The 24796-nt window shown below is 40.0% G+C and overlaps 1 protein-coding gene across 14 annotated transcripts in view; it reads left to right on the forward strand.

Moving 5' to 3' along the window:
- UNC80 (unc-80 homolog, NALCN channel complex subunit) overlaps positions 1–24796 on the forward strand; it is a 215364-nt gene that overhangs the window by 154986 nt on the left and 35582 nt on the right. For all 14 annotated transcript variants that reach the window (XM_038585614.1, XM_038585623.1, XM_038585612.1 and 11 more), the window contains 13 exons: positions 191–374; positions 1965–2059; positions 3475–3564; positions 4281–4382; positions 6581–6761; positions 8033–8301; positions 10121–10255; positions 11761–11899; positions 12942–13038; positions 18021–18191; positions 21188–21280; positions 22672–22707; positions 23020–23238. In XM_038585614.1, coding sequence (XP_038441542.1) covers positions 191–374; positions 1965–2059; positions 3475–3564; positions 4281–4382; positions 6581–6761; positions 8033–8301; positions 10121–10255; positions 11761–11899; positions 12942–13038; positions 18021–18191; positions 21188–21280; positions 22672–22707; positions 23020–23238 — 1811 coding nt within the window. The remainder of the gene's footprint in view (positions 1–190; positions 375–1964; positions 2060–3474; positions 3565–4280; positions 4383–6580; positions 6762–8032; positions 8302–10120; positions 10256–11760; positions 11900–12941; positions 13039–18020; positions 18192–21187; positions 21281–22671; positions 22708–23019; positions 23239–24796) is intronic.

The raw sequence follows: 24796 nt of genomic DNA on the forward strand, positions 1-24796 counted from the left end.
ACATAACCTCCTCTGGTTGGTTTTTCAGTTACACCCTCTCTTGCTTACTGCTATTGAAAGTATTAGAGGAACCGTTGAATGGAGAATATGAAGACACAAAAGAATATTTAATTAAGGAAAGAAAAGCCAAGGAAATGAGAATGTTTGCTCAGGATTATTGTGGCTTTGTAACCTCCTCCTGTTCTTTTAGGTGGGATTAATCATGTACTTTGTGCGGACCCCCTGTGAGTGGGGGATGGATGCCATTTCAGCCACTCTGACTTTCCTATGGGAGGTGGTGGGTTATGTAGAGGGCCTCTTCTTCAAGGATCTCAAGCAGACCATGAAGAAGGAGCAGTGTGAGGTGAAGCTCCTGGTGACCGCATCCATGCCAGGTAATCCACTACTGCTTTTGGATGATATAACTTTTCTCTTTGTCTAAGAATGTAAATAAGCCTTTTAAAGACCAACCTGCCTCTTTCATTCATGAGAAAATTTTCAGAGACCTGACCCTGGTGTTGAGGGCTTCAAAGAATTTTTGTTTCATACAATCTGAAGAAATACAATAGATCCTTTAAAAGTCAGTGATTGCCAGATGAAAGGGGAGACATCAGAACTGATCCACGTGAATTAGTCCTTGAAGAACTGCCAAGGTTGAAGATTTATTTAAGTCTATCGCAGAGGGCCAGCTGAACGGGGAGCCTTCTTGAATGAATGTTTGGCACTGCAAGGGGAATAATACTGTTTGCATGGCATGGACCCCAGATCTTTGTAAACTCTATGAGAGATGGCTTTATGAAAAATTGGAAAAGGGACAAGCAGGAAAAATGGAGAGAGAACAACAAAAGAACATGAAGTGTGATGTAAACTCTAGCTGTGGTTCCTTTTCACTTCTGATAGCTTGCTTTCCTTTAAGATGGAAATTCGGCCGAGTCTTTATCCTGGTGCAGTGACTGAGAAAATATGAGATGATCCATGTATTAAAATAAAGAGAAATGCAAAATTATATAAAGATGAAAACACAGGGTATGGCAGTGTAGAGGCCTACATTAAAATCATGTTACTGCCATTTATTATTTGTACAGTTAGTATTAGCTATGAAAAAGTACATCATTTTTTTAAGCTTTCTTTATTCATGGGCAAAACAAGGATGTGATTCACACTGCACAATTATGAGTAGTCAATGCATTTAGGTAGATAAAATACTTGCTGTCCTACCTGACTCATAGCAAGCGTTCTGTAAGTGGAAGTTGTGTATTTATATATTCAATAGGTTATCCAACAAAGTGAGCAGTTTTTATTATAGCAAAGCAATTCTTGTTGTCATTCTTAGACTGAGAAACGGCTCATTAAAAATCAAGGTATATCATAATGTTCACAAGGACTTATAATTAATGAATGAAGTAGAGTAAGTACTAACTCCCTAGCCAAGCAGAATCCTGAAACTATAAATTTAACTTGCGTTCCAGGTCCTTGTCATGATTTTGCTGATATCTGTTTATATTTTCTTAACCATCACTGCATGATTATTTCTTTAAAATACAGGGATAGATTACTTGTTGCAATGCTTAAGGTTTGAATTCTGACTTTTCTGCTAAATAAATGTGTCTCTAAGTTACTTACAAGTTCTTACTTCTAAGAGTCTGTTTTCTTCATTTTCCCATTTGTAGAATGAAAAATAATAATAGCCCTACCATAAGGTTGCTGTGAGATTTAACAATGATTATGCATGTAAAATACATATAAAAGTATTGGGAACTCCATAAATGGTAGCTTTTTGTTATTTAATTGGTAAAAAAATATTTAAAACATGCATTTTAACTATAAAAAAGTGATATTAGTACAATACACAAATCACCTTAAGTACTCACTGAAAGTAACCATCATAATAAGAAAAACATCAGCCTATTGATCATATTTTCGTATTTTGTGCCTTAAATAAAAGTTTCCCTAGAGTAGAGTTATGATTTGTTTGGCTTCTCTAGGTACCAAAACCTTGGTAGTTCATGGACAGAATGAGTGTGATATCCCAACCCAGTTACCAGTCCATGAAGACACTCAGTTCGAAGCCCTGCTAAAGGTAGGAATGGCTTTCAACAGAAATGATTTTTTAATGCACAATGTCTATGGCCATCTCACTGATCATACCATTTAGAATTAAATGGTATTTTCCTATCTTCAAATCAATGTGTGCATTGATTCACCTCTTGTAGAATTTGCTCCACTATTGAATACTTCCCTGTTTTCTTGTATCATCTCCCCCACACCTACCAACATTCTAGCTCTGCATTGAGGTAGGCAAATGCATGCAGATTCTCTCTTAGCTGAAGCAGCAGCCTGATACCATAGTGTGTACTAACTCCTCTTGGAATGCTGTTGATTCCTGCTTATTAGGAACACCCTGGTATGACTTAGGGATAGTTCTGGAGGTGCCCTGGGATTACACACTGAGGGAGCTAGGGCAGGTCTCTGTCAGCTGATGATCCTGCCAGGATTCTTCTGGCACCTAGTTGCTCAGTGTATAGTCTGACTTCCACCAACAGAAATGAGTGGAGAAGCAGAAAATATATACCTTAGAATAAAACAGGTGAGTCAAGAAAGTATCTTTAATGGTTATGGTGGTTGTGCACGTTGGAAGAAAGGCAATCCATAGTTACACGTGCCTATAAGGTTTTTAAGGTAAACTAATAAGTGAAGTACTACAGTGATTCCCCATCTATCTGGATTCCAAACTTTTGGTAATCTGATTTCCTGGAACACAACTCCAGGCCCAGACGTAAGCAGGAAAGGCCTCTGAAAAATTCAGTTTTACCAAACGTGTATATCTTATTTCAGTACCAAGTGTCTCCTTCAACCCTCACCCAGATATCTCCAGAGAATTTCTAAGGCCTAATGAAGCAGATGTCAACAACCATCACTTTTCCCTGCTCACACTGAATGCTAGAGAGGCAGGAAGGCAGAGTAAGTCCAAACCCTGGTTCTACCACAACCAGCGTGACCTAAACGGAACGTATCCTCTCTAGGCTCAGATTCTCTTTTACCAGTACTGGGGTCCTAGTGCAGGTTGTACAAGTTATCTACTTGCAAGGCATTGAACTTCGAATACAGTATGTAATAATTCTTCAGTGTGTTGTAACTTGTGTTATTTTTAATGATATTCCTAACATGCTTTCTTCCCGACATTGAGACCAGTAGATGCCACTGTGCCTCCACAGTTCACTCCTCAGTCCGAATTTATAACTGTACATCTTTTAGCACTTTGAGAGCAGATGGCTTATATTACATTACCAGTCTTTATTATATCATTCTTTGGGCAACTGTGTATCCAAACCCAATGCATAGCTGTTATCTATATAGATACTACAAAAAGTATATGATATATAATCCTTATAAGCCGCTACCGTGTTTTTATGATATTTGTATCTTCCAGCTTACTACCTGGCACATAATATGTTCTCCATAAACATTTATTGACACTTATTGTTATTGTTCTAGGAGTGTCTGGAGTTTTTTAATATCCCAGAATCTCAGTCAACCCATTATTTTCTCATGGATAAAAGATGGAATCTTATCCACTACAATAAGGTGAGACTGGGCAGTGACAAGCTCATGTTGAGTTGTGTTGGAAACTTGTCATGCCTTTCCTGAATGTTGCTGTCACTCAAGGAGGCATTGTTGTTCAGAGGTTAGGAGTGTGGCCACTTAGGTGACACCACCTTACTGTCATGTCAGTGTAGCTTTGGACTCACCACTGTACCTTTGTACCCTTCGTTTCCCTTGTCCGTAAAATGAAGAGGATAATAGTATCTACTATAAGTAGCAACAATTAAAGGAGATAAGGCAAGTAAAGCACTCATTACTATTACATCCTGATGAAAAAGTAAGTTGCCCATATAATAATTATGTGCGTCTATTTGGAATTTTAGTGTCCTTGTTGTTCCTCTTCTTATTGTGTTGAGCATGACCACGGTGACCTGACTTAATGACCAAAGGGCATCTCAAAAAGATCATTGACCTCATTTGACAATGATGACCTTCTTCTATTATTATTATTATTAAATTGCTTTTGGCTCCTTTGCTCCTGATATAGCAGCCTAGTGTTTAGAAAGGATGCTAAGGCTAGGTAGTTTGATGCTTTCTTGAGGAGGCGGCTTACCTTCCCTGGGATTTTATAGAATTGGAGAGCATAAAGTGATAAAACATTTGAAAATATATAAATTTCATTTGACATTTGGGTAAAAAGGAGATGAGAGTAAAAGTTTAATCATCTGAACTCTTTTCTTTGTGTAACCCCACCACAGACCTATGTTCGGGATATTTATCCTTTCCGGAGGTCAGTATCTCCACAGCTGAACCTTGTACACATGCATCCGGAGAAAGGACAGGAGCTCATTCAGAAACAGGTGCCTGACCACTTCTGTTTAATTATATGGTTTTGTCAAATCATTGGGATAGATGATCACGGAGTGTGTTGCCAACCCTGAGATTCTTATTCTGATATGGTCCTTTCTAGAGAGAGTGGTTGGATAGGACCTTGGTCAATAGTTCTCCAAAACAGTGTGTTAATTTTCATAAATTGGATCATAATGCAAAGATATTAAGGAACAGTCACTTGGATTAATGTTATGGCAAATTGGGCATAACCACTAGAAATCTTCAAATTTGTTTACCTACTCGTTTCCAGGTTTTTTCATATTTTTGTAAAACAGGATTGGAAGTACACATAATGTAGCTATTAGAAGGTTGCCACAGAGGTTTACACTGGTTGGGGAGAATAAAATACAAGGGACCAATGTATTATGCCTGGAAAAACACTGAACTAAGGTGCAAAGACTTGGACACAGTCCTAGCTCTGCCAATGACTGGTCACCTGACCTTAAGCATGTTACTAACTTCCCTTAAAACAGGAGGAGATATAATCCAGCAGTTATACTTACATTTAAGATTGAGGAATGGAATAAGGAAATTCATTATTTTGTATACAAAATATAGCTATAATTTATGATTCTAATAATGATACAGTTTTAATATGATCTCTGTGTTACATTCATTTATTTTTTAAGATTGTTTGTTTGTTTGTTTGAAAGAGATAGCACACAAGCATGCAAGCACGGAGAGGGGCAGAGGGGGAGGGAGAGAATCTCAAGAAGACTCCATGTCAAACATAGAGGCCAATGGGGGGCTCAATCCCACCACCCTGAGATCATGGCCTGAGCTCAAACCAAGAATCAGATGCTTAATCAACTCAGCCACCCAGGTGCCCCTATTTTTTTTTTATTTATTTTATTTTATTTTATTTATTCATGAGAGACACAGAGAGAGAGAGGCAGAGACACAGGCAGAGGGAGAAGCAGGCTCCATACAGGAAGCCCGATGTGGGACTTGATCCCAGGACTCCAGGATCATGCCCTGGGCCGAAGGCAGGTGCTAAACTGCTGAGCCACCCAGGGATCCCCAGGTGCCCCTATTTTTAATAAAATATCTGAAAAAGAATTCCAGGATAATTTATCATTTTGGTTTTTCTGCACGTATCAAGAAGGTTAATTTAACATCAAACTATTCAAAAATACCCTTATGAAATGAATGAGAATGGCATAGAATTAGACCACTTAAGTAATTAAAAACATAGTTAGCATTAACTACCTAAATTACGTTTGAAAGAAGGAAAATAATGCAAGTGTTACAATGTGTGAGGTGTCGGGTCTTAAGTATACATAACTATAAGGTCTTAAGTATATATAATTCCTAAAATAATTGCCTCCAAATTATCCCAGCCCCTGATTTTGGCAGCAAAAGACTTAAAACCATAATCAACAATAGCACTTCACTAGTATGTTGTTTTTTTAAGTTTACGAACATATTTTTAAAAATTGCATAAAATGGAGCTCTTGTTCTATGCACACTCCCAAGTTGGAAGCTTAAGATTTCTCAGTTCTGGAGGGAGATAGAAATATGCAAGCGTGTGGTTCTGGCCCTGGAATTTCCTCCACAGCTTCCGACTGCTAATAGACCTCCTCCTCCCACCTCCTGCCCACCAATCGTCAACAGGAAAGGAACAAAGAGAATCCTGTCCATGCCATCCAGGTCCCATCAGCTCTTGTCTCAAGATAGGTTCTTCCTGGATCCCATTTCAGCCTCCTTTTTTTTTTTTTTTTTTTTTTTTTTTTTTTTTTTTTTTAAGAAAAACTCAGAACAGCTTAAGGCATCAGTGGAAATGGGAGAGGTCCTTGGAACCAACTGACTGGCTCCTGTGGGAAAAGGTCTTCCATGTTATGACATCCAAACAAATGGGCTCTATTGAATATGGAACCATTCCTGACAATGCTTGCCTTGTGCTCCTCCAGCCTGCAAGCCCATCAGAAACACTTCCTTCTGTGGAGCAGGAGGACACAGGAAGTGAGAGTCAATCAAGCGTTGTTTGCTCCTTCTGTGTGGCAAAGGAAAAAAGAAAACATTTCTCCCTTAATTCAACACCCTCCCCCCCTTAATTTTGTATCAGTCCAATTTGCCATTAAAGATTTTACTTCAATTTCTTTGCTCCTCTTAATTTCAGAGTTGCTAATTCTACTTTTCCTCTGCTCCTGCTTTTCTTTGCTGCTAGGTGTTCTCTCGGAAGCTGGAGGAAGTCGGGCGGGTTTTGTTTCTCATCTCCCTGACGCAGAAGATCCCCACAGCCCACAAACAGTCCCATGTCTCCATGCTCCAGGAAGACCTCCTCCGACTACCCTCCTTCCCCCGAAGTGCTATTGACGCTGAATTTTCACTCTTCAGTGATCCACAAGGTGTCAAGTAAAAAAAAAAGTCATTTCTTTTCTTGGGCTTCCTATGCCCTCATTTTGTGCCCCGCTGGAGAGCATCTTAACCCGCACACCGTTCTCTAAGCAGGTGCTTCTCAGCCCTGCGTGCATCAGGATCACCTGCAGCACTTGATAAAACACAGGTTGCTGGGCTCCACCCTCCTGAGTTTCTGATTCAGTAGCTCTGGAACGGAGCCCACCGGGAACTGGAATTTGAGCAAGTTCCCAGGTGATGCTGATGCTGCTCTTGCAGGGATCAAACTGAGACCACTGCTCTGAATGAATCAGAAGCAGCTGAAGGAAGTCGTGTGGTATTAGGGGAGTCCTTGACTAGGTGAGGAACAGGTGTTCATATGAAGTTCAGGAGGCAAAACTCATCTACAGGCATCAGGACAGTGGTTGCTTCTGGGTTGTGGGGTGAATTTCCTGTAAAGGAGCTGAGGGACCTTTCTGAGGTGGTGAAAATGGTCTACATGTTGATTGGTGCATTGGTTACTGGACTGTGTATTTTTGTCAAAACTCACCGAACTCTGCATTTGAGATCAGTTCATGGTTTACTCTATCCCAGTCACACCTGAATCAAGAGAGAGACAGCCAGAAAGAGGCTCACTTTGAAACCTTGCCCTGTTGATTAATTATTAATTTGGGATATTTAGTTAGCTTCCAATGTTCAATGTCTTCTTCACCCAGAAGCTCAGGGCAGATAGAAAGAGCTCTAGTCTGTCCAGGAGTTAAAAGATCTAGAACCAGTCCCAGCCCTGCTATTTTCTTTCTGTGTGTGTGTTTTTTTTAATATTATTTATTCATGAGAGACACAGAGAGACATAGGCAGAGGAAGAAGCCGGCTCCCTGAAGGGAGCCCGATGCGGGACTTGATCCCAGAACCCCAGGATCACGCCCTGAGCCAAAGGCAGACGCTCAACCACTGAGCCAGCCAGCACCCCTGCCATTTACTTTCTGAAACAACTTATTTTTTTTCTCAAAGCCACAACTTATTCAGTAGCAACACGCTGCAAATGCCAGCCCTGTCTTGCCTACAGAGTTGAATGAAAAAGGTGATGATGGAAGTCCTTTGAGAACGAGGGAGCGTGATACCAATGCCAGGACTGTGTGCTGGAAGCATTTCAGCAGTACATCTTCAATCCCAGAATTGGAACAAATGGGAAACAGCAGTGCCCTCCGGGTTTGATGGCCCTCCCACGCCGACAGGATTGGTGTGTGGCTAATTCTGTCTCTGCTGTTTCATGTTCTCACAGCTGGCAAGGAGCTGTTTGGCCTCGACACTCTTCAGAAAAGCTTGTGGATCCAGCTCCTGGAGGAGATGTTCCTGGGCATGCCGAGCGAGTTTCCCTGGGGAGATGAGATCATGCTCTTCCTCAACGTTTTTAATGGGGCTCTGATCCTCCACCCAGAAGACAGTGCCCTGCTCAGACAGTATGCGGCCACCGTCATCAACAGCGCCGTGCACTTCAACCACCTTTTCTCTCTCAGTGGCTACCAGTGGATTCTCCCCACCATGCTGCAGGTGCTGTGGCCCTACCCTCCTAACCAGAAGATTAACTGCCCATCAAGCAGGTCAACAAAACCTGCACTAAAACTTTTTGGTGGTGGGATTATCTTCTTTTGTGGCAGCAGAAGGCATCAGATGAAATCTCCCCAGAAATTTCCAAAAGGTCTCAGTATCCCATTCTATTCTGAGACCTCCCAGACCCAGAATATGCTTCCCCATTTCTTCTCGCCCTTCTTTGAGTGGTTCTCAAAGCGTGGCTGTTGGACCAGCAACATCCGCACCACCTGGGAGTTTGTTAGAAATACACATTCTTGGGCCCCACCCCAGACCTACTTAATCGGAAACTGTGGGGTCAGAGCCCATTCTGGATTCTTACAAGAACACCAGGTGGTTCTGATGCCCTAGAAGTTTGGGGATCACTGTTCTACTCTCTATTGAAATGTATGGCAAGTGTTCTGCTGATGTTTCTTCTGAAAGGTTTTCTGATCTCTGAACAGAGATTCCCATTGGCATTAAATTTGCTATGCTGAGATTGGAGGAGGTGACTTCAGCAGGAACAGTTTCCCTGTACTCATGTCTAATGTATACCTGGCTACACTTAGGAGTAGTTCTGTCTGAGCCTAGGGGCTCATCCTGTCCTCTCCTTTATGGAGGTTTTAATAAAAATGATAAAAGTAACATATGCTTGTGCAAAGTGCAGTTCAGTCTACAGGGGCAAGAAATGTTCTTTAATATCAGGTTTCTCCTATTTTTAAATAGTTTGGATCTTCTCTATTTTTATAACTTTTTTTTACTGATTACCAAAAATGAATGCTCGTTATAAAATTCAGAAGCTAAAATTTCAAGAAGAGAACAAAGATCACTTATAATCCTCTTTCCTAGATAACCATTTATTTATACTTCTTGAAAATCCTGGCACTCTATCGTACCTTTTCTTTTTTAAACCAAAGTTGGATCATACCGCATATTCAAGTTTGTTACCTACTTTTCTCACATCGCACTAAGAATATCATGGGCATTTTCTCATGTAGCTACATTTTGTGCTAGAGCATCTTTCTAATAACTGCATAATATTCTGTTGTATATACCATGCAACCTGCCCCAATTTATGAATAATTACAGTTGTTCAAAATTTTCACTTTTATAAACCAAATTGCAGTCAGAGTTCTTGTATATCCATCTTTGTACATTTGTCCAATTCTTTTTTTTAAAGATTTTATTTATTTATTCATGATAGAGAGAGAGAGAGAGAGAGAGAGAGAGGCAGAGACACAGGCAGAGGGAGAAGCAGGCTCCATGCAGGGAGCCCGACGTGGGATTCGATCCTGGGTCTCCAGGATCGCGCCCTGGGCCAAAGGCAGGCGCCAAACCACTGTGCCACCCAGGGATCCCCATTTGTCCAATTCTTGAGATAAATTCCTAGTGACAAAGTCCCTGGGGAAAAAAAGTATATTTGTGTATATTACCAAATTTCTCACAAGAGAGATTATACTGTTTTTATACTCCCATCTACTAGTTTATTAAATTAACCATTTCCCTACATGCATCCCATGGCCTATGAGGTGTTTTGTTTTGTTTTTAAAGAGAGAGGTTGAGACTGTGAGGATCAGGGTGGGGTGGGTTGTGGGCAGAGGAAGAGGGAGAGAATCTTAAGCAGGCTCTACGCTCAGCATAGAGCGCAACTGGGGGCCCATCTCAGACCTTGAGATCATGACCTGAGCCAAAATCAAGAGTCAGACGCTTAACCGACTAAACCACCCAGGTGTCCCTCCATAGCTGAGTTTTAAAAGCAAACGCAACTTTGATATGCTGACTGTGTGGTGTCTTTCCACAGGTATACTCCGATTACGAAAGCAATCCCCAGTTGCGTCAAGCCATCGAATTTGCGTGCCATCAGTTCTACATTCTACACCGGAAGCCATTTGTGCTTCAACTGTTTGCTAGCGTGGCCCCTCTCCTGGAGTTTCCTGTAAGTACACTCGGTGGAAACAAATGTAGACCAACCCAATGACAAAAAGCAAAGGCTCCCTAGTGAGAGTCTGCTATGGCAAGGCAGTTAGCCGCCATCACTTGTGTCTTGGCAAAGACTCACAGGCAGACAGAGGATGAAGAACATTTTACGGTGGAGAAAAGGGAAGACTTCAATCAGCTATGCCCTGATTGGAGGCCGTTGGTGCGGGGGAGCTGTGAGCAGGCTCACTAGAAGTGGGGCACCCTATGTAATTGGTTAGGGGTACATATTTGCTTTACTCTGATTGGTCGTCTTGGAAGCAGGGACAAGGATTAGGGACGCTGTCTGTTTTAATCAAGTCCTGGCCATCTGGGGGCCAATGGTTAAAGGGGTTATTATTTGGTTTTCACTCTAGAGCTAGTAGTCTGACTTCCTACTAACCTGACTGCATGGCAGACTGGCTTCCTGGGCTAGTTACCATGGACAAGGGGTTGGTTTCCTGGGCAGGTTATTACAGGTTCTGGATCAGCCTTCTATTTTTATATATCACCTGCTCATTTGTATTGTCCATTTGTATAATCAGTGCCTCAGCTCTCTTTCTTCAGCCAGTGGGATACGAATATCATGAATTATTTCTCTTCATTTTTCTTCAACCTTCATCTCTGCCTGTAGGATATAAATAGAACAACTCCCCAGCTTTTTATACTCAATTAATAAAAAGGAAGAGTGATTCTCATTCCTTTGTATCACTGTCTAGAGCTTACCCTACTTTATTTTTATTTCTCTTCAGAGTGTTTATATCATATCACATTCCATAAGTGGATTTGTTCCACTAATATGTATCTCTACTATACCCCAAAAAAGAATTTCAAGCTCCATTAAAGCAAGACCTTTGTCTGTTTTTCTGTTTGCTTTTGGTTTGTTTTTAGTTGTTTTATTTGTATGTCTTTTTTGGGTTTGTTTGGTTATAGCCTCAGTGTACAGAGCTGTGTTTGGCACATAGTAGGAATTGAAGAGGGATTTGTTGTTTTAACAAATCAGAGCCATTTTAAATAGATTTGAGAGGCAGGCAACTCCATTTTGGAGTTACATTATCAAACAAGACCTGAAAATGCCCAGAGTTGTTAAAATAAGCATCTGTTTCTCCAGATGTATTTGAAGTATTCAACTCATACATTATGGAAAGTTCTTTTGGGAATGCTGAGTCCTTCCATCTCAGACCAAGAGAAACATTTATGTGAATTGTTCTGGCAGTCTACCTATTGCTATATTTTTAGGTATTTTCACAAATGTCTCTTTGTCTCTTTTTCACAAATGTCTAACATTTAATAGATCCCTTGAAAGTCAGGTGTTCCATTCCAAAATCAGAGGGCAGCGTTGCCGGATGTGTGATTGCGTGAGCTGAATTTCAGATCAATATAATAGTTACCAGTGGTGATGTTTATGAAATTTGAACTCCTGATCAAACCACATTATTGCTGAGGTGGGAATCAATAAAACTAAAATAGCCTTTCTTTATGCAGGATGCTGCCAATAATGGGCCCAGCAAAGGTGTGTCAGCTCAGTGTCTGTTTGACCTGCTACAGTCCCTGGAGGGAGAGACCACTGACATATTAGACATCCTAGAGCTGGTCAAAGCTGAGAAGCCTCTTAAGTCATTAGGTAAAAACAAAATTTGCCATGTCCTTCTTTTTCCCTTTTTGTTTTTGTTTTTAATAATTCTAAATTAAATATTTTTACCTAAATCAAAACAAAAACATGGAAAAGTGCTTTAAATTGAATGAGTACATTTCCTATGTCCTGTTTTTCCTAAATTTCTTGAAAATCCTGGGGATGCCTGGATGGTTAAGTGTCCAACTCTTGGTTTCAGCTCAGGTCATGGACCTCAGAGTCTTGGGATCAAGCCCCATAGTGGGCTCTGTGCTTAGCACAGTCTGCTTGTCACTCTCCCTCTGCTCCTCCCCCCATTCCCACACACACTCTCTCTTTTTTTTCTCTCTCTCAAATAAATAAATAAAATCTTTTTTAAAAATTTAAGAATTCTTGAAAATCTTAAAGCATAAGGAATTCTCTACTATGAAAACTGTATTGGGATCCCTGGGTGACGCAGTGGTTTAGCGCCTGCCTGCCTTTGGCCCAGGGCGCGATCCTGGAGACCCGGGATCGAGTCCCACGTCTGGCTCCCGGTGCATGGAGCCTGTGTCTCTGCCCCTCTCTCTCTCTGTGTGACTATCATAAATAAATTAAAAAAAAAAAGAAAAAAAACTGTATTAAACTGGTGCTTCATTCTGCACTGCTCTAGTACCACAGTGTTCAGAAAATTAAGTTTTCCTGGACAATTCTAGGTGAATAACTCTCTAAAATGGTCTTTTATTATCATGGAATGTGTAGAACTAGAGGTAATTCAAAGATAAAGTCTCATGTCGTAGACATCTACATGCCCTTTGATATCCACTAGGAGGTCAGACTTTTTTTCCTAAACTACCTCCCAGAAAGCACTTTTATTTTTTTATCTGATTACTCAAAAGTAGGAAACAGAATTTCAGTCCCTTTAGATGAATAAATTATTAATGCTCACAGTTTAGGAGTAAAGCCTGATGAAGAATGGCAATAAAATATAACTAGAATTTTAAGAGTGCTAATTTCTTCTTTATTTCTGGAGGAATCCACTCTGACTTTGTACCTTGACCTTCTGTCCCTTCAGATTTCTGCTATGGAAACGAAGACCTGACATTCTCTATAAGTGAGGCCATTAAGCTCTGTGTTACTGTGGTGGCATATGCTCCTGAGTCGTTCAGAAGGTAATGCAGCCCTTTATTCTGGGCCTTGTGATTTGTAAATACGGCAAAGGAATAAAAAATGAATATAAACATTATGTTTGCTGATATAATCCTGTAATATTCTGGCAAATGTGTTTTCAATAACTACACTTAGGAAACTTGTCATAGCATAGGTTCTGGAAAATGTAGTACATCTTCATTCATTTAAACTTCCCTAAAATTTGGAATTTATTTGTGCAGCAGCTAAGACGTTTAGTCTTGTTTAGAAAATATCGTCATGACATGTAATACAAATTAATAGAAAACAAAATTCCAGAGAAGACATTTAAACTATTGAAGAAAATGCTTTTCAAGGAGCAATAAGAACTCCTTTCACACAAAGAGCAAGATATGAATCTTGCCTGTCATTTTGCCAAGTGTAAGGAATCCAAAGGATTCACATGGAAAGTGTCATCCCAACTCCAGGACATTGGCTCTGGTCTGATTTTTGTAGTGATATGCAAAATGAAAATCAGTCTCATCTTGCTGTTAAAATAGATCTTTTTAAAGACAGAGACAATGATTCAAATGAATCATGGATGTTATGTAGTTATCCTTAAAAATAATAGAGTTATATTCCTTTAAGTGTTTCCCAATGCTGCCTTAATCAGCCCAATGGCCCTCCTCCCCAGTTATATCAATATTAGGGAATCTCTCCCTCTCAACTTCTCAATCTACTTTGACCTTTTCTTGTAATATCTAACTCATAAACAAAATCTCATGTTATATGCTATCATATTTTTGGTATAAAGCTCAAGTTTGAAACAGGACCATTCTGAAAATTCAATGTGGAGGAAAGAAGTCCTACTCTGTTGGCAAGCTCTGGGAAGAAGGGAAGAACTGGGTTGATTTTGCCAGTGTATCTTTATCAGTTTGCTTCTCAGATTAGTCTTTCCTTCTTCCCTAGAACAGAATGTATAAAGGGGCAAAGGGGGACGAGGATTCATATTAATTGAACTCTTTGTACACGAAGAATGAGTAGGAAATAGCCATTCCCCTATGAGTCCCAGCTTTTTTCGTGTTAACCCTGGGGATTAAACATTATGATAGTGGTCAACCAGAAGGTGGCTATGACCCTCAAGAGAGCAAATCTGCAGTCTATAATGGTGGTCCTGCTCCCACTTTCCTTGGGTCCTTCTATAGTACCACAGCTCCATAAAAGGCTTGAGAATAGAATGAAAACCTGTGCTAAATTAATTCCAAGCCCACTCTATTCCTGGGTGTAAAAATACTCCCTATTTTATTTTCCATTCCAAGTGTGTACATTGTTAATAGGTGTATCAGAGGATCTGCAGTGAGATGAAGTGAATGAGACACTGCAATAATAAAAGGTATAAGGATTCTAACATAGAAAACCCCCAGATTTAACTAAAAATTATTTCCCATTATCAAATTTCTGGAAAGACATGAAATCCTCTCTCAAGTAAAATTCAAAAACTCTGAAATCAAAAGAAATTAGAGTTCACAATCAAATTCTCTTGTCACTGTAAGTAACAGGCCAAAGTCCAATATTGCTATGTTAATTGAAAATTAAAGAATTATCCTCCCTAGTCCCCTATTCTGTTCTTTAGGGATTCTTAAATTTCTGAGTAGAATCAGGATCTCTTAAACAGTTGTTCCCTGGGATATCTCTCAAGGAATAAGTATAATTCTTACAACACTTCAACATTGGTAACACCAAGTCCCTATTGTACTTAAATTTTTTAAGTAAATGTATTTTATTTAAATATAACTTTTATACATAAAAGTTTTTAAAAGTCATAATGTTATAGTTTTACCTCTATACCTGGTGCTTCATTATATATTATATATATTATATATTATAGTTTCACCAACATTCCATAAAGTTAACCCATCTGTACAACTACCACTCATATAGAAAAATCAGAGGAGCCACTATCTTACATCACAAATCATCTTTGCCTATTTCTAAACTCTATTCAAGTGAAATAATATAGTATGTTTCAATGTTCAACTTTTTTTTTTAATTTTTTATTTATTTTTTTTATTTATGATAGTCACAGAGAGAGAGAGGGGCAGAGACACAGGCAGAGGGAGAAGCAGGCTCTATGCACTGGGAGCCCGTTGTGGGATTCGATCCCGGGTCTCCAGGATCGTGCCCTGGGCCAAAGGCAGGCGCCAAACCGCTGCGCCACCCAGGGATCCCTCAATGTTCAACTTTTGTTATTCAATATTATTTCGTTAGCTTCATCCATATAATTGTATGTGACCACAGTTTGCTCTTCATTCATCTGGAATATTTCATGTAATGTCTGTGCCACAATTGATTTCTCATTGACAGACATTTGTATTATATCACATTTGAAGCTATTAAATAATCCTGCAGTGAAAATTTTTGTATACATCTTTGTGAGCACATATGTCTATATTTCTGTAGGTGGCAATGCTATGGTAGGTCATGGAATATGTGTATATTTTGTGTTAGTAGATCCTACTGGTTTTCCAAAATGGCTGTGTCAATTTCCATTCCCACCAGCAGTGTATGATCATTCCAGTACACCACTGACTCATCAGCACTTGATATACTCAGTCTTTATTTTAGCTATTTCGTTGGGTTCTAGTGATATTTTGTGGTGGTTTTAGTCTTCATTTCCCTCTTACCAACTGAAAGGTTTGGAAGTTTTCCAGATGTTTAATGAAACTCAGATATCCACTTTTGCAAAGTGTCTATTGAAGTCTTCCACCCATTTTTTTTTCAAAGATTCCATTTATTTATTCATGAGAGTCACAGAGAGAGAGAAAGAGAGCAGAGAGAGACACAGGCAGAAGGAGAAGCAGGCTTCATGCAGGGAGCCTGACGCGGGATTCCAGGATCACGCCCTGGGCTGAAGGCAGGCGCTAAACCACTGAGCCACCTAGGGATTCCCCTTACACCCATTTTTAAATGAGATTATCAGTATTTTTTTATTTGATATATAGAATTTGTCTAAGGAGTCTGACATAAGTACTTTTAGCTTATATGTACTGGGGTGCTGGTAAACATTTAATAGCCAGTTCTCTGGGGGAAGAGTCCCTCATGTAGCATTGCTAATTGGTCAAACATGTAGCAATGGCTAAGTATGAGATAACAGGATGACATCATTGAACATGGGGTTGGAAACAGATGCATACCTAGACTATCTTGTTTGCCCTGTTAAATGTCCACGCCAGCATACCACTGGTTATATGCATTTCAAATAACATCTCTTACTCTGTGACTTATAATTTTACTTGCTTAACATTATCTTTTAATGAACAGAATTCTTCATTTTAATGTAGTCAAACGTATTACAATTTACCTCACTGTTTAGTGCTTTCTGTGTCCTCTTAAGAAATCTTGGCTTAGCCCAAGGTTGTGAATATATCCCCTTATATTATCTGCCAGATGCTTTATTGTATTTACTCTCATACTCAGATAATCCATCTGAAATTAATTTTTAGTATGATGTAAAGTAAGGTCAAAATTTCTTTTTCCCATACAGATATAATAGACAATAGACTGAGCACCATTTATGGAAAAGACTAGCATTTCCCATTGCATCGCAATGTCATCACTGTTATAAATCAAGTGTGGATTTGTTTCAGACTCTTTATTTTGTCCCACATGTCTGTTTGTCTCTCCTTGTGTTGTGGGGTCATGGAGTGCAGCAGCCAGGAAAGAATTCCCTTTTTTTTCCCCCAAGAAAGAACTCTTAAGATGTTATATGATGCAGCTTAGTAAGTTTATTTAAATAGCATGGGGACAGGATCCGTAGTCAGAAAGAGCTATACTTTTTGCTGTACAAAGCTGGTGATTATATGTTTTGTGGTCAAGGGGGAGGCAACATGCAGGGAGTATTAGATCACAAATATTTTCTTCAAACTTCTCATAAAATTACTTTTACAAGATTTCTCTTGTGCTTTTCATTTAGTTTAGTATTAACTATTGGTGAGATACATAGGCAGTCGTGAGACCTTTTAAGAATGTAGCAACCAGCGTGTATTTGATCCCTATCAGACCTCAGCAGGCTATAGATCAGCCTTCTGGCCTAAAGGTGAACGTCTTTCTGCTTCTGTCCCTCACCACTTGCAGCAATATTCTGTCTTACTTATTATAGCTTTATGATAAGTCTGATTGGTGTTCTTACTTTTACCTTCAACATTCCTATGTACTTGTATTTAACATGTGTCTCTTATTAAAATGTAGTTGAGATTTATTTTTTAATTATTCACTCCAGTAAGCAGCCATTTTCATTTTCAGTTCTGCATCACAAAGGCTGTTTCCACAAACTAGGGGTGATAGAAAGGGAGGTGGGGGGGGGGCGGCGGTGACTGGGTGACGGGCACTGAGGGGGGCACTTGATGGGATGAGCACTGGGTGTTATTCTATATGTTGGCAAATTGAACACCAATAAAAAATAAATTTATAAATAAAATAAAATAAAATAAAACTAAGAAAAAAAGAAAAAAGAAAAAAAAAACAAAAAAGAAAAACAAAGGCTGTTTCCACAGGCTCTTTCTCAAAAATTGCTTAACCTTTAAGAGGCCAGCCTCCCAGGGAAGGGTTTTAGCTCTTCTAAAATTTGTTTCAGCTGACGAATCACCTAGGAAATCCCCGAGTGGAAGCTTTATTGACCATTGTGATGCTCATTTCTCTAGCTGGAGTACATAGCCCCACCTATCATTATTCTGTTCTTTCCACCAGCTGTATATATGCTACTTTCCCCTCCCAACTAGATCATATAATCAAGCAGAATTTCCTCACTTTTTACTGGGTACTCAAGTAATCAATTAATTAGTTAATTAATTGGTGTCGGTCAACATTTCCAGCAGCTCTACTTACTCTTGACTTGGTTGAGGTGGGAAGGGGGTTCAGAATCAGTCATCACTCTGGAGGTTTTTCATTCTTTTGAACTCCCAAATAAAACACAGCCAACCAAAGTAGAATGTAAAATGTGACTTGGTTTCCTTTCTGTTGATTAAAGTCTTCAGATGCTGATGGTCTTGGAAGCTCTAGTTCCCTGCTATCTCCAAAAGCTAAAGAGGCAGACATCACAAGTGGAGACAGTACCTGCTGCCCGAGAGGAGATCGCTGCCACAGCTGCTCTCGCGACCTCCCTACAGGCCCTTCTGTACAGTGTAGAGGTCCTCACCAGGTAATCCACACACAAATAGTCAATAGCCTGACATGGTATGTGACTGCCAAAAAGAGGAAGAAAAAAACGTGGCCACTAAGAATGTCTAAAACCCTATCGTTATTGACACACACCTGCTGAACTCAGCCTTTTGTGGCTGAAAATTTAAGCCCTTAAGTTGTTTGGATAAATAATGCTAAGTATTCTGAATAATTAATAATAATAATAGTAATAACAATACCATGAACACATCTGCATATAGCTTGCTGAGCTTCTGTGGTAGTTTTAACCCAATAGTGAGTGAATCTTTTATAAAAGGGCCGATGTAGTGAATATGAAAACATGACCTATATTTTTATTAGATTTTATATTATTTTTTGAGATGTGAAATGTCTGTAATTCCAACTAAGCCACCTTTTATTATTATTATTGTTTGTGAAGAGTTGTGTTTTTTTTACTACAATTTCAGAAAATATAACAAACATAAACGACAGAATTTTATTCTAATGCTAGAATTCAGATTCTCTGTGGGGCAAGGCTCAGTGGTGCTGGGTGGAATAGCAGGCTGGGGGATTTGGGAATGGAAAGGTACATTGACACCAGAGTTCAGCCCTAAATAAAGTGCCAAGAAGTTAGTCCTGTCACAGAGGTCTCAGGTGCAGAAGCAGAAGGCATTGAGAGGCCGGATGGGGATGGAGGAGACGGGGCAGACAGAGTGAGAGGAATGGTGAGTGGAGGTAGGAAGCTATGCAGATGGTTGGCTTTCTTTCTCTGTTCCCATCTAAAATGAGCTAGAAGGAGATATTGTTCCGTGGAGTAGAGATAGGGAAGTCTTCTTCTTGGGTTGGTGTCTCTGCCCCTCCATCCCATTTGGTCACATCCTTGGCCTAGCTCCTGTCTGGTATTTACTCCCACCAAAAGACACCAACTTCCTCAGATCCATCTTGCCCTGTTGATGAGCCCAGGCTGAAATCCCTCAGTCCAGGAAGGACTTACCTAGCGTGCACTAGCAAGTGAAGGAGGAAGTAAGATTGTGACTCATTAAGTCAATATATGTTTAGTTTCTAATCATGAGCAACATTGCCAACCTAGGAAGCAGACTGTAGTCCAGAAGCCTTTGGTAGACTGCCAGTGTTGAAGGGTTTGTGGGACACCTGGCTGAGGAGATGGGAAGTAGTGGAACAGGGTACTATGGCCAGTCGCCTCTTCCAATGGGACCCAGTCCCGATGCTTTGATGTCAGTTTCATGAGAGTCCTAGGAGGAAGAACATCCTAAGGAGAAATGTCACTTATACTCTTTCCTCTACACCTCTCTGGTTATGTCAGTTTTTCCTAAGTGCCACTTTTGTTATTTCTCTTCATATTATGCAATCTCAGTGCTTTCCTCCTTTCCATTCTATCAGGATAAGTCAATTAACTAATCCAAAATTGACTTACCCAAAATTCCACCAAGAGTTATGGATAATATTACTGACATTTAAAATTCTGTGGCTCTAGATATTCCAGAGTATTGAATAGTCTCTTGGCAGAGGGGAGAACTAGCCTCATGGCTCAGCTGGTGATTATTCACAATAAAGTTGGACTTTGCTGTTTTTACAAGAAGATAAGAAGAACCCCATTTCACCTCTACATTCTAATTTCTTTACTCATGAACAAACTAACAGCTAAAAAGGTAGTAACATACAAATAAGTATATTACAACTGTATTAAGGTTAGTTTTCTATTGTTATGTGACACTGTGACACAGTACCACACATTTAGGGGCCTAAACAAAACATGTATTATCTTATATTTCTGGGCAGGCTCAGCTGGTTTCTCTGCTCAGGGTCTCACAAAGCCAAAATGAAGATGGCAATCAAACTGGACTCTTATCTGAAGGTTCCGGGGAAAAATCCACTTCCAATGTCATTTAGGTATTTGGCAGAATCCAGCACCATGCAGCTTTAGGTCTGAGGTCCCCTTTCCTTTCTGCCAGCCAGGGGCCGCTCTCTACCTTAGGAGGGTACTGTCTTACTTCTCATATAGCCCCTTCTTTCTTCCAGCCAACGATGGTGCCCTGGGTCCTTCTCATGCTTCAAATATCTCTGTTCCTAGTGAGGAAAAACTTTGCTTTCTTAAGGGCTGGTGCAATTAGATTTAGCCTATCCAAATGATTTCCCTTTGGCGGTATAACAGCTTGTGATCACTGGGGTGATACTGGGGGGAGTGCAGGGTCCTGGGACCATCTTTAAATTCTCCGTCCATAACAATGGCACAGGAAGAGAAGGTCTAGTGTGATTGTTTAAAGCCTATTTTCCAGCACACCCAGGGTACAGAAAATGAGCATCCTAGAGGCAAGCCTCAAAGAGTTCCTACAAGCAATTGTTTTGAAAAGGTACATCATCCCTTCCATCTCTCAGATACTAATAGAGAGGCAAAGATTATCTAATACTTAAAGTAAACCCTGCAAATATAAAATGGGATGATTCAAATCTATTTCTGGACATCTAAATTACTGACTTATAATAGACACTAATTTACTCACTTCTCTGGGTAGTCTTAGGTATAATTTTGACTAGAGGGAGTTCCTCATTCTTTGATAGTTTTTCAGAAAAATAAGGTCATTGATTACAACATATGTGGTCAAAATGGCAGATACGTCTTTATCTTTTATGTATTATTTAGAACAGTTAACTTCCTGGTACCTGTCAAATTGAAAAATGAGCTCTTACCTCTAAGTAAATCATACAGACTTAGAAGTCTGAGTTCATAAATGTCTGTTTTGAAGTGTCATAGTTTATTACTCAGAACCAAGAAGTAGAAGGGCTTAAATCATGGTATGCTAATAGACCCCTGCGAATCAGTGTTCCCTTTAAAGTGCCTCTCAGAACAGAGACAGCCAGTGTGTGACAGAAACGCCCAACTAGACTCTGTGAGTAATATAAAACTTATGTGAGTTTCCATAACTTGAGGACCTTGTAAATGTTTCCACTTCTGTTGCTGTTGTTTTGTTGTGGTGGTTCCTGTCCCTGTTGCAGGCCCATGACAGCCCCACAGATGAGCAGGTGTGACCAAGGTCATAAGGGAACCACTACAGCCAATCACACCATGTCGTCTGGGGTGAACACCAGGTAATTCACTGGCCTTATTCTTTTGTGGTCTTTCAATTTCATACAACCTGAATCTCAGCTGTTGGGAATGAAAGGAATCTTGAAAATAGTCAATATTGAGTGTGAAACTCTCCACGGAAAAGAACAGAAGGTGAGCATGTAGAGTTATAAGGCTTCTCTTGACATTGTCAGAGAGAAATCCAAGCCACCTTCAGAAATTGGCATTTGTGTCGGTTTGTTTTCATGAACATGCAAGATGTTCTCTGCTGTCTGGGTGGTCTTTGAACTATGCTAGTGTTGTTTCATTTGCCTCCAAGAAAAAGGCAAATGAAACAATAATAATCAGGGGGTGGTTTCTCATTCCTGGGGGCAGTTATACAGGGTCAACTTTCTTTCATCTGGACAGATTTTCCACAGGCGTTCCATCCAAATTTTGACTTAGGGCCTTAAATTATGCTCTCATGGTCATTGACTTAATCTCCCTCCCTAAATATTTTAGTGTAACTCAGACACTGGTTATACTAGTTAATACTCAACACTGCTTCATTCTGTCTGCATTAACATCTAAATATTTTAACATACACACACACACACACACACACACACACATTTAATTAGCTTCTTCCTTCAAGGAAGATTTAAGTAGGGCAAACCGCAGATCAGAGAAATAGTTCTCTTTTCCCAGTATGGAGTAGTTAGTTAGTAGGGAGATCTTAAGGAGAAACTTCATAATGTTCTATTCTCTCTGAAGCACAGTTTTAAGAATGTATCATCCTTTATATAAAGTTAATTCCGTGCTCATCGTTTATATTAGGAATAAAACAAATACCAAAGCCAACTGTAAATTAGCTGATGTGATGGTTAACCCATGCCTCAGTTTCTTATATTAAGAAAAATATATATATTTTGAGTGGTATTCAGTGGCTAAATTCAACCACCAGAGAAAGATACACAGAAAAAGAGAGTTTCTAAAGTCCTATTATCAATTAGTCGTAAAGAAGTAAGTCTCCAGAACTGAAAGGAAGTCTTCCCCTGATAGTTCTTCCCCTGATCGCCTGAAACAGAGCACATGGTATTAAAACTGTAACTAGATTCACTTTACTTTCAAAGTTTTTCAAAAGTCCCCTCATTTGGCTACATTCCATGACCACTTTGTATGTATTTCCATAACATGTATTTCTACGAATTATATGCCAGTGGGACAGCTTTCATAGCACCTATGATTGCAGTGTGTACGGTAGCCACATGAAAGAGAAAGATTTTGTATTTTAGGTTTAGTGTATGTGCATTTGTGAGCTTATCAAAATGTGTCGATTCAAGGGCTTTTCGTAAGAAACAGTCCTTAAGAAGCCCTGCCATAGAGCCCCTGTTCTTGCTCTCATCGTTATACAGACTGTTCTTCTGATTTCCAGGTACCAGGAGCAAGGCGCCAAACTGCACTTTATCAGGTACAGAGAAGCAAGCCCTGATTTCATACTAATTCTGACATCTTGTAATGATTGCCTTTTGAGCTGGGTTATAGTTCCCATTAGATTTCATTTAATTAATGCATGACATACTCTTTCTGGGTACATCCTCAGGAAGTGGCTTGTGTAAAGCCACTGCAATTTGGGATGGCAGGAAAGAAAGTTTACCCTGCAGACCAGGTTCTCCTCATTAATGTATATGATACATAATAGAAGGAATCGTACAAAACTCTCTTCTCACAGTTTCCACCCCCACCTTTTCAGACCCCCAGTTAACCTTTTATAATTCCCCAGGGAGAATCTTCACTTACTGGAGGAAGGGCAAGGCCTTCCCAGAGAGGAACTGGATGAACGAATTGCTCGGGAGGAGTTCAGAAGACCTCGGGAGTCCCTGCTGAATATTTGTACCGAATTTTATAAGCACTGTGGGCCAAGGCTGAAGATCTTGCAAAACCTGGCTGGGGAACCTCGGGTTACTGCCCTGGAGCTGCTGGATGTGAAGTCACACATGAGGTATCATCCTTGCTTTCCCTGCTTCTGAGTGTAGCTGCAGCTTGGGATGTGGTTTTGGGGGTGTGGGGGTGTGGGGAGGCGATATCTCAGGATAAGAGCTTGGATACTCAGAATGATTTGTTTCTTGTGGCTTGGATGCATATCATATAGGGCCATCTAGGAAAATGTATATTAAGTCTATCAAAAAGGATCTCAAGGTTGGCAGGGGGGAAAACTCTTAAAGACAGAGAAGCATAGTCCAGATATTTGCTCCTCAATAAAAGAGAGGAAAAGGGAAATTTCATCATCTAAATTTGTATAAAAGTAGCCTTCATCCAGGTACTATTTATTGCCCAGATTCTGACTTTTTACAAGAATCCATTTCCTATCATCTTACATGGAAAAAAAACTCAATACTGCTTACTGCCCAAAGACTTGCTCTGTTCCTACACGACCTGTGGACTCAGTAATGAGCCCTGCAGGGAAGTGAGCAGTTTTAACTCTGAGCCATTTTGCTTGGAACCCTTTTATACAAATTGTGCATGATAGCCTTCCAATGTTTCGAAAAGAAAAAAAAGTGTCCGGTGGAAATTCTGATCTGGATGAGGCCAGTCATCGTTTAAAAATTTTTACTGTTGGTAGGCCGGGGAGAGGCCCTAGAAATGCGTCTCTGTGCACTCATATTTCCTTCTTCCTGTGGTGATGTCACATCTCACTTGTTGCGTAAACCACGAAGCCCAAAGCCCATGTCTGTATTCTCAGATTCTTAAACATGATTCCAGATCTTCCATTTAGATTTGTAACAATGTGTAAAAAGTCATAAAAATCCCTTGAAAGAAAAATTCCATGGGTAACAAAATATTCACTTGAAAAGTTTAGTATCCTCATAAAGCTAAAGGTAGAGTCAGGTTCTAGCCATTCAGGAATAACACTGCTATTTGGCAATACATCCCGCTTCCCTGATTGTTATCAACTTTTTTCTTAAAATTATCCCTTGAAAAATTTAGAAAGTACGAAGTGAGCGAAAATGAGAGTCTATAAATGTAGAGAGAAGACAGACTCTTTCTCCTCCAGGCTAATTTCACATTCTCTGAGAGGCTGGCCCACACCCAGGACTCCAGAGTTTCAAATGTGTTCATGTTCCCACCGTACAGTAATGGGGAAGAGCTTATTTCACACTGAGAATCTCAGCACCTACACTGGGGAGGGGGAGGAAAGTTTGGAGTATTATGAGCCTGTTGCCATAGCAACCAAGTGCTCCATTCAGTCTCTCTCTCCTCCTTTCCCACTGATGATGGCTAGCTGAACCAAGTAATCCTGTGAACAAAGCAACATCACATTCCCTAGAATCAGACTATCACTTCTACCAACCGCCATTTTGTGGGCAGAAAGGGATGAGATTCCTAAAAGATGGATGAGAGAGAAAGAGGAAGATCAGGATCATGGGTTAGTAACCGTCCTTTAATTCAATCATTTGTAACTACTTAAAGCCTTTGGAAGAAGAGGAGAGTGTTAGTTAGATCTGGAGCTCTCTCCAGAGGCCAAACCCTGTTAAAAGATTAAGTGGGCTATAGTTCAA

Source organism: Canis lupus, chromosome 37 (genome assembly GCF_011100685.1).
Source record: "Canis lupus familiaris isolate Mischka breed German Shepherd chromosome 37, alternate assembly UU_Cfam_GSD_1.0, whole genome shotgun sequence".
NCBI lineage: Eukaryota > Metazoa > Chordata > Mammalia > Carnivora > Canidae > Canis > Canis lupus.